The sequence below is a fragment of the Punctularia strigosozonata genome, assembly GCF_000264995.1.
Source record: "Punctularia strigosozonata HHB-11173 SS5 unplaced genomic scaffold PUNSTscaffold_1, whole genome shotgun sequence".
NCBI lineage: Eukaryota > Fungi > Basidiomycota > Agaricomycetes > Corticiales > Punctulariaceae > Punctularia > Punctularia strigosozonata.
In genome coordinates this window covers 3,493,602-3,503,291 of record NW_006767433.1, presented here as the reverse complement: position 1 = coordinate 3,503,291, position 9,690 = coordinate 3,493,602, and the positions used below count along the sequence as shown (strand labels likewise).

Sequence of the window (9,690 nt, the reverse complement as noted above, 5' to 3'; positions counted from 1 at the left end):
AAGCCGATACTTTGTATGGGCTGCATATAAGTACTTACAACGCTCGTGGCTGCTGTTCCGAGACGGAGCGGTCAGCAGCGTAGTTCATTACCCTAAGCGGAAAGGCACCTGCCTGCTATGGTATCATCGCACCAGGGTGCGCATCCGACTCGGATTCCCACCGTACTTCAGAGGAGGTTCTTTCCAGTAGTAACTATCCTTCATGCCGAGTCGGTAGACGAAGCAAGCATGGTGCTTAGCACACCATTGCTTCCAATAAACAGGTCGGCAGTGGACAACGAATGCAAGTTTCGATCTCAAACAGGATATTGAGTGATGCGGGCTTTCCGTCAAGATTTCTCACAGACAAGCGTACATCTCTAGCCGCATAGTGGCATGGACATGTCCCCCAGGTACGGTGAGAACAAGCAATCAGGTCTCAGAAGAGGTACCCGTCAACACCGATATTTCTGGAGAGGAGGCCAAGCACAGCCACTTTCCGTCATCGGTCCTCCGTCTGACTCTGCAAGAGGCCAACGGCTTATGTGGGTGTCGGCTTGCATCTCTGTCCAGCTTGTCCGTTCCGGTTCGGAGTTGCACTGTACACGACTCACTACTAGTTTCCTGCGATCGGTGTTACTCCTCGTTCTGAAGCCCACGGGAAGAGCGGGATGTGGGAGCGTACGCTTCAAGATCTCATCCGCGGCTTACGCGCTAATAAGAAGGATGAGGCCAAGTTCATCGCGCAGGCTATGGACGAGATCAGGAAGGAGGTGAAAAGCAAGGACATGGAGCTCAAGGCGGGCGCGATCTTGAAGCTTACATATGTGCGTTCCGTCTGCCGTCGTCTTCACGCTCTGCCTCGTATGCGTTCGCTCATATACGAGCTTTGCGTAGCTAGATATGCTTGGATATGATATGAGTTGGGCATCTTTTCACGTCGTTGAGGTCATGTCATCACCCAAGATACACCTCAAGAGCGTTGGTTATCTGGGAGCTGGACAGTCTTTTGGTCCCGAAACCGACGTGCTCATGCTCACCACCAATCTCCTGAAAAAGGTTTGATCTGCGCACACGTAAAGTTTATGTAACTCCTGAAACATCAAACCATCAGGATCTCAGCTCCCTGCCAGGCGATGTTGCCATTGCACTGAACGGTCTCTCCGACATCGTCACCCCTGACTTGGGCAGGGACTTATCGCATGACCTTATCTCCATGATGAACCACTCGCGGGCGCATATACGAAAACGAGCGATCCTTGCACTATATAAAGTCTTCTTGCAATACCCGGAAGCACGTCAGCAAGGTATGACAAGGCTTCGGGAGAAACTGGAGGACCCTGATCCCGGTTGGTATTCCGTATAATTTCCGTCATAATGAGTGATAAAACATGACGTAGGTGTGGTCGCGGCGACCATCAACGTTTTATGCGAGCTCGCGCGACAAAACCCGGCTGATTACCTACCTCTGGCCCCACAATTGTTCCATCTTCTCACATCGTCCTCCAACAACTGGATGCTCATTAAGATAATAAAGCTGGTGTGGCTCTCAGCTTAACTGCACGAGCTGACTTTGACTGAGAAGAGCTATATAGTTCGGCGCCCTATGTCCGCACGAACCGCGATTGGTGAAGAAATTGCAACCGCCGATCACAGACCTCATCACCAACACCCCTGCGATTTCCCTCCTTTATGAGTGCGTTCATACGGCTATCATTGGAGGAATGCTCCATGGGCACAACGGCTACAGCCTGGCTCGAACATGTGTGACGAAACTCGCCGCATTCCTGCAGGATCCGGATCAAAATCGTGCGCTATTCTGCTGCTGCGAAAATCATACTTTCTAATGTAAAAGCAACAGTCAAATATATTGCACTTCTCGCGATGGTCAAGATTGTACCAACTCATCCTAATCTTGTGGCCGAGCACCAGGACTTGATTCTCTCCAGCATCGATGACGAAGACATTTCGATACGAATGAGAGCACTAGACCTGGTGTCTGCGATGGTAATATTTGGAAATAGTCAAGCCCCACTTCCCGTACTCATGTGCTAAACTAGGTTAATTCGTCCAACCTTCAATCCATCGTGCAACAACTGCTTTCGCACCTACTGAAACCCGATCCAATCATACCGTCGGCGGCGCAGTCGCTTGCGCATCACGTTTCCGGGACACCGAGGGCCGCCCAGTCACCGACCAAATCGCCTGCCTATCGATTACTCCTTGTCCAACGGATACTTGCTATAGGATCTCAGTCAACGTACGAAAACGTCACCGATTTCGAATGGTACCTTTCGGTTTTGATTGACCTAGCGTATGTTGCGAACGTCAATATTGGTTCTCAAATCCGCGACCAACTCGTCGACATCGCGGTCCGCGTGCGAGGGGCAAGATCGTTTGCTGTGGGATTAATGGTCAAATTGCTGAGCGACGATACATTCCTGAGAACAGCGGACGAGGAGGGAAGCTGTGCAGAGGTGCTCTGGGCTGCTGCTTGGATATGCGGCGAGTATTGTAGGTACGTCGTTCACATACCGATGGCCAGCAAACCGCTAACATTGCAATCTCGCAGCGAGCTGTCCGAGGCTCACAAGCTCCTGCCTTTCTTACTGCAACCCGGATTGCGCAAGCTATCTTCGGAGACAGTTGCCGTTTACCTGCAGAATGCCTCGAAGGTCTTCGGATTTTGGGCTGCGGATACTGCAGAACGCTGGGAGGACGACGACCTGCCTCACGCCAAGAGCGTCGTGGACTCGACTATCTCCGGGATCGAAGAGTTTGTGAGTAGCCCCGACGTAGAAGTGCAAGAAAGAGTATGTCTCGAATAATCACAGTTGATCTGTCTCTTCACTTATCGGCTCCCTGCCACAGGCAGCAAATATATATCAACTCCTTGCGTTTGTTCGGGCTGACCTGGCCAGCTATCGCATACGCCCGCAGGAAGGGTTCGGTGCCCCGGAGCCCAGCATATCTGCAGACGATGCGACTAGCGGCGAACCTCGCTTCCCCAAGAGTCTCATGCTCATCGGACCGCTGTTCTCGTCCTACGAACTCAACCCTGTCGCTCCCGAAGCGCAGGCCAGCGTACCCGTACCCGGTGGTCTAGACCTAGACGCTTGGTTTGTCCCTCCGCCGAGAAAGGAAGAACACGACGCTCAGGGCGAAGACGAGGCGGAGATCGGTACCAAGGTCAAGAAAGTGAAGAAGAGCAAAGGCAAGGGAAAGGAACGAGAAGGGACGAGCACTAGATCTGTGAAGAAGAAGCGTCGGATTGATGCACACGGTGATGTGCTGACGCCGGCAGAACCGGAGGTGTTAACAGCAGACGAGCAGGCTGAGATGGAGCGGGTATGTACATTGCACTCGCTGTGTGTTCGCGATACTAACGTTCGTCCTGACAGAAGAAGGCAGAGCGTCTGGAGCGCCTGAGGGATGATCCGTACTATATCATGGATGGTCGACCCTCAACATCCAAAGCTCAAGCCGATGGCGTCGACGTGGATTCAATTCCAGTCGTCCGCTTGGATGATCTGCCAGTTTTGTTGCCACGTAGGTCTCGGCGAGTGGTTTTCCCCTCGCACCAGGCTGAATGACATTATACAATAGCAGCGCAGGATAACCGACTGCCGGCGTTACGAAGCGCGGCACTGCGATCTAACCCTGGGTCGTTCGTGGTCGATAGGCATGGAGAGATGCCTGCTGGCGCCACTCCTCGGTCATCAACGCCGAGATCGACGACACCGTTGACGAACGAATCTGCTTTCCCACCAACGCCTTCGGCGTTCCAGGAGTATGTCGTGGCCGGCGACATTGACGTGCCGCGCACGCCAGCACCCGAAGCCATCAAGGTAACCCGGGCAAAGAAGAAGAGTTCGACCGGAAAGAAGAGGCAGAAGGCCGCGGTGAAGGAGGGCGCGGACGGCGACAGCACGCCATCAAGTATCAAGTGATAGTTTCAACGATTCCGGCTTGGGGGATCTGACTATTGACTATTACATTGCTTCACTGTGCCTGGTATACAAACGGGCAAGTCTGGATGGGCGGAGTAGGACTTAGCGTAATACTACTGGAGATACATGCATTGCGATTGAGGAAGCGGGCTGCATGAAGGATGAGCGTGGACGAAAGCTTGTACGATGTGTGTCCGAGATAACAAGGAGGGGAAAAAAGACGAGACACCCTGGGGCCAAGAAGTGAATTGGGGTGCGAGAGCTGTTGTCCGATCATTGGACGTCGTCGACGTGCTCAACGGAATCGACGATCTCGTTCACGAGCTCGAGCGTTACCCCGGGTATGATGCGCTCCGCCTCGGTGAAGGCTCGTTGCAGAGCGCTTAGCGCTATTCGAGCTTCCTGAGTCTGGACGCGGGGGAAGAGCTGTGAATGGCGAGTCAACGCTGGGGTTCCATGCCATAGACGATTCGCCTACCGAAGCAATGGCGGGCAACACGACCGAGTCCAGCATGGTAGATTCGGGCAATAGCTCGTCAACTACTCCATGGGTTTGCACCGGCACACGTCCATGGTAGGTATCGTAGTCGTCGTCGTAGTCATCATACTCGTCGGACGGCTCTCGTTCCGCGTTCGCTGGTGCCAATCCCCGCCGCACCGTTGATTGGTCGTGGTGCGGCGCTGGCGACGGTGGGAGCGGGGGCAATTCGGTAGGTTTTACCGTGATCGACGAAGCCCGCTCCGAGCCTTCAGAGTCTCCGGAAGACCCCGAGCCATAAGCACGATGCCCACCATTGCCTACCACCCCGCTCGTCGACGGCCCTCTTGCCGCCCCAGTGCCGTTCGCGGGGGAAAGCGGAGGGGCGGCGGCACGTCCTATGGTGGCCGTATGGCGGACCGTGCCAAAGTCCCACATGTCCTCGGGATCGAGGTCGGTGGGTCTGTGCAGATGCATGAGTCTCAGGAACAGAGGCGACAAGGCGGAAGACGTACGCGTCGTCGTGGTGGCCTTCTCGGCCATCGTCTTCGTGCCTGTCCCCTCCTTCTGCCTTCCAACGCTCGTGACGTTCGATGAGTTCGGTCAGGTAGTTTGTCTTCTTCGCCATTCGGACAAACTTGTGTTTCAGCAGGTCTCGCGCCGACGGACGCTGGGATTTCGATGAGCTTTGGCACGACGACAGGAGGAAAGAAGACGGACGTCACGAGGATCACGCTGTAGGCAGTACGAGACGAACTCTCGGAACGGCTTGGAGAAGTTACCGTCCAAAGTCGGCGGCACATTCTTCGGAATAAGGAACAAGACCTGCGAGCGACGTCAGCAAGGCACTCATGACCATGGATCTCAGCGCGAACCTTCATCGGATGCAACTCGGCGTATGGGGGTTCGCCCTTGGCAAGCTCGATGGCAGTGATGCCGAGACTCCATATGTCCGCCTTGTGATCGTACCCGCTCTGTTTGATGACCTCTGGGGACATCCAGTACGGCGTGCCAACGAAGGTGTTCTTCTTCGCAGACAGCGTGCCCGAGAGTTGACCAGACACTCCGAAGTCGGCGAGTTTGACATCTCCGTTCGCGGTGAGGAGGATATTGGCGGCTACGTCGCCGGATGAGACGTGCTATTTATAGCTCAGAACGATGCCAACTCGCCTTTAATATCGCGATGCAGCTTCCCTTCGCTATGGAGATATTCGAGACCTCGCAATAGCTCGCGCACGATGATAGCGATGTATTCTTCTCGGAATACGCCGGGTTTCATCTACAAACCCGTAAGCGGCGTGACGCGAGGCGACTAGATGACGCACCAAGTCTGAGCAAGAGCCGCCGGAACAATACCTACAAGCCGTCAGCGGTGAACAATGAGCAAGGTGAAGAGAACCTCACTCCATAACGATCCACAAATGAGAACCCTTGAGAAATGAACCATGATACCTAATGTGAAACATGGTCAACGGTCGGAATGGAGCTGCGCAAACCACCGCGTACTTGGTCACGTAGGGAGAGTCCAACTGCGAAAGTATCTGGATCTCTTGTTGTATGTCCTCAATTTCATCTTCCGCGCTCTCGAGATCTATAATTTTAATGGCCACCGTCTTCTGTGTTCGTTTGTCGTAGCTGCGGGGGGGGGGGATGAGACTCGAACGGGTTCCGTTTCGCGACGTTGATCACGCACCCCTTGTAGACCTCCCCAAAGGACCCCTTGCCTGGTTGCGATTAATGTCAGGAGTCGATTGACCACCTGGTGACACGCCGGGACGTACCGATCCGGTCTTGCTTGACGTATATCTCTTCCGGATCTTGCTGTCGCGTATCCTGCAAGGCATCACCGACCGATCAGAAATGATCGCCCGCTCTGCAAGCGCAGCACGCACCATCTTATCCTAAACGGTATGTTAGAGGAACGAGATAAGCACGAGGGACGCGGGGTGGGGTCGAGACCGCGTGCTGCACGCGCAAGGTTGGTTGGAATGGAGTGAGCCCCGCTCCGCTGTGCGGGTCGACGAAACCGTGCGAGGCGGGCGAGTTGAGCGGGGGTAAGGCTGGAGGACCGCTGGGTCACGGATTCGTTGTGCGTCTGCGCGCGCGGGTGCGGCTCGAGAACCGAAACGGCTCGAGGCAGAGCAATGAGGAGAACAAGCCGAGACGGCACGTGAGTCGACTAACCACGGGTAGGGCGCTTAGATCACTGACGTCGTGCGACACGGGCGCTTGACCGTCCGGCAGAACGTACCGCCGCCACGTGTCAGAATGCGGTGGCCTACGTGGAGAGAGACGAGACCGTTCAAGCGGACGTCGCGTTGGATTGCAAGGGCGGACATGATCGGCACAGGCACCTCATAGTTGGGTTACACTTCAAGGTAGAGACGGCGCACGTAAACATGCTAATGCGAGTCTTATCGCCGCATGTCAGGCATCCGCGGACAAGGGGTGCGGTCGGAAAGCGGGGCCATGCCAGGCGGCGTTTCATGCGGTTCGAAAAAGTCAAAGGCGATGAAATACATGCACTCGCGCGTTAGCCACAGCACGCTATCAATGGCGAGGGATCTCCCAATGACTCGTACGACACGAACGTAACGTGGACACGAGGGGGGGTCTAGAGTATTTGCAACGCGTCGAGAATAAATGAGATCGATTGCACAGAGCTCCGCCGTGGAGGGAAGACCTGGGTATATTCAGGAGAGCTGTGAGAATGGTCCTGGGCAGCGAGCGGACAACACCACGCACGGGCACGTTTCCCAGCCTCACGATCAGCCCACTCTTCCGATGCGTCCCGCTGTGGAGGGGAGAGGGAAAAACGAACGTGAAACGCTGTCCGGATGAGAAAACACGGTGGCGGGCTCGCCTCGATAGTCCATCTCCCACATCTCGCCCTCATCGTGCGGATCACCGGGCCTGCCGCGGCGGTAGGAGCCGCGACCAGCGGTGGTGCTGGCGCTGAGGGCGTGCTCCCACCAGGAGGCGAGGGCGCGTCGTACGGAGAAGCCGAGGCAGGACGAGAGGAAGCACCAGGCGACGGCGCACAGGCTGCGGAAGGAACGAGTACGTGTCAACGCACGGTCAGTCAGCACGGACAAGGCGGAGGAGAGCGAGGGAAAGGACGGTCACACGAGGAGGGCGAGGAGGAAGAGCATGGGGCCCAAGGACCGGAGCGCGTCTGCCTCAGTGGAGGAGGGAGCGGCCATGACAGCGGGGCAGAGAAGATCTCGCTGGGAGTTATCTGATAAGCAGCGGCGGGCGTGGGCGGGACGAGCGCCGCTGAGCTGCAATTCGATCTCCGCCGAGAGGGGCCCCTCTGGTGTCGCTGCTTTTCCCCCACCGTCGCTCGCCGCCGCCCGCTCAAGACCATCTCGCGCCATCCAGCCGCCGTCAACCGCCCCGCCGCGCCCGCCGACCCGGACGACCCGGACGACCCGCCGACACCAGCCACCGGCGATCGGGGCCATCGCGACCAGGACAAGGGAACGGGGCCGACGACGCCAGCGCATCCGCTCCCTCGGGCCTCCCAGATTCGCGCGATCCCACACACGTCCCACCAAATATCCGCCATCCGTCCCAGCCCCCGACTCCCGAGGTCGTGCCTCCAGCCCTCAGTGCTTCCATGGTCGTCCCCGCCGACCCCGCCGACCCCGCCCCCCTCCCCGCCGCCGTCGCCCTCGACGCCCCGAAGGTCAGCACCACCCCCTCGCCTCAGCCCCCAGTCACCTGCCTCCGACAAGTGCTTCTTGCTTCCGCTAACACGTTGTTCCGGGCTCATTACAGGACTCCGACGCAACGGTACACCCAGACATCGGCCAGGACCGCGACGTCGAGCGCTCGCCGACCATCGCCAGGCGGCACTCTTCCGATCCGTTCACGCTCCGCGCAGGCCTCCAGCCCGAGTCCACCCTCGCCGACCTCCGCAAACGCCATCCAGGCCGCAAGGGACGCCGCCTCGAGCGCTACCAACGCGGCCAAAATGAGGTGAGCCGAGAACCGCAGGTCACGACCGTGATAGAGTTGGCGCTCATCATGCCCGCGCGGTAACAGCTCATCGAATCGCTGCTCAAGCCGATGGAGGAGCACACCCTCGCCGCCGCAGAGCAGGCGGAGGCAGCCCGTCTTCCGGTGCGTTTGCGCACCTCGCTCTGCGGGACTAACAACGCTGACCCCATTCCCTTCGTCCTAGGTGAAAATCGCCGTGTGGGCCAGCCTGGTCGCCAACTTTGCCCTCTGCGTGCTGCAGATGTACGCCGCCATCTCCGCCCTCTCCCTCTCCCTCATCGCCACCGGCATCGACTCCATCTTCGACATCGGCTCCAACGTCCTCCTCTTCTGGCTCCATCGCAAGGCCACCCGCATGGACGCCAACCGCTGGCCCGTCGGCGGCAGCCGTCTCGAGACCATCGGCAACGTCATCTACGGCTTCCTCATGGGCTCCGTCAACCTCGTCGTCATCGTCGAGTCCGCCCGTTCGCTCATCACCTCGTCGGACGGCAACGAGTTCCACATCCCGTCCATCGTCGCCGTCGCCGCCGCCCTCGGCGTCAAGTTCCTCCTCTTCCTCTACTGCCTCTCCATCCGCAAACAGTCTTCCCAGGTCGAGGTCCTCTGGGAAGACCACCGGAACGATCTCTTCATCAACTCGTTCGGACTTCTCATGTCTGCCGGCGGCTCCAAACTGAAGTGGTGTGCGTGAGCTCGTTGCAGCGTTCGGTTCTGCAGGTTGATCACCCGGGACACAGGGCTTGACCCGATGGGGGCGATCATCATCGCTGCAGGCGTCATCGCCGCCTGGGGACGGACCGTCTACCGCGAGTTTGAGCTCCTCGCCGGCAAATCGGCCCCGCACGAGTTCCTACAGCTACTGATTTATAACGCGACCACCTTCAGCGACGAAATAGAAAAAGTTGATACCGTACGAGCCTACCATGTGCGTACCATCCGACTCTATCTCTCGACGCCAGCTCGCTGACGTTTCGCAGAGTGGACCTGAATATTTCGTGGAAATTGACGTCGTCATGGACGCCGAGACACCGCTTTGGAAAGCGCACGACATTAGCCAGCAGCTCCAGGACAAGCTGGAACTCCTGCCCAACGTCGATCGCGCATTCGTCCATGTCGACCACGAAACCACGCACACTCCCGTCAGTCAAGTATTCTATGCCTGTCTTCACCCGTCTCACGAGTCCTGTCCAGGAGCATCGCAAGGAGAAAGAATCATGAATTTGTACGATGCAAGAACAATGTAAACATACTAGTTCACGTCATCAACCACTTTGGTCT

At 57.3% G+C, this 9,690-nt stretch overlaps 3 protein-coding genes across 3 annotated transcripts; 2 read left to right on the top strand and 1 right to left on the bottom strand.

The window, feature by feature from the left end:
* Positions 1 to 526: 526 nt before the first annotated feature.
* On the top strand, positions 527 to 3,929 carry PUNSTDRAFT_140660 (Adaptor protein complex AP-3 delta subunit; the record flags this gene model as incomplete). Its single annotated transcript, XM_007379204.1, has 11 exons — positions 527 to 806; positions 877 to 1,038; positions 1,094 to 1,328; positions 1,380 to 1,519; positions 1,575 to 1,788; positions 1,841 to 1,986; positions 2,040 to 2,497; positions 2,552 to 2,792; positions 2,851 to 3,327; positions 3,381 to 3,528; positions 3,586 to 3,929. The coding sequence occupies exons 1-11, from the start codon at positions 651 to 653 to the stop codon at positions 3,927 to 3,929; spliced, it is 2,721 nt and encodes a 906-aa protein (XP_007379266.1). The 5' UTR covers positions 527 to 650.
* Positions 3,930 to 4,202: 273 nt separating this feature from the next.
* On the bottom strand, positions 4,203 to 7,871 carry PUNSTDRAFT_129986 (kinase-like protein; the record flags this gene model as incomplete). The annotated part of the gene is made up of 14 exons (XM_007379203.1): positions 4,203 to 4,355; positions 4,408 to 4,870; positions 4,923 to 5,077; positions 5,128 to 5,232; positions 5,283 to 5,546; positions 5,645 to 5,686; positions 5,733 to 5,763; positions 5,812 to 5,859; positions 5,914 to 6,042; positions 6,101 to 6,131; positions 6,189 to 6,240; positions 6,300 to 6,308; positions 7,257 to 7,452; positions 7,534 to 7,871. The coding sequence occupies 14 exons, from the start codon at positions 7,869 to 7,871 to the stop codon at positions 4,203 to 4,205; spliced, it is 2,016 nt and encodes a 671-aa protein (XP_007379265.1).
* A 155-nt stretch (positions 7,872 to 8,026) lies between these two features.
* Positions 8,027 to 9,630, top strand: PUNSTDRAFT_110457 (CDF-like metal transporter; the record flags this gene model as incomplete). The annotated part of the gene is made up of 7 exons (XM_007379202.1): positions 8,027 to 8,095; positions 8,188 to 8,388; positions 8,455 to 8,532; positions 8,594 to 9,095; positions 9,150 to 9,337; positions 9,390 to 9,551; positions 9,604 to 9,630. The coding sequence occupies 7 exons, from the start codon at positions 8,027 to 8,029 to the stop codon at positions 9,628 to 9,630; spliced, it is 1,227 nt and encodes a 408-aa protein (XP_007379264.1).
* Between the last annotated feature and the right edge of the window lie 60 nt (positions 9,631 to 9,690).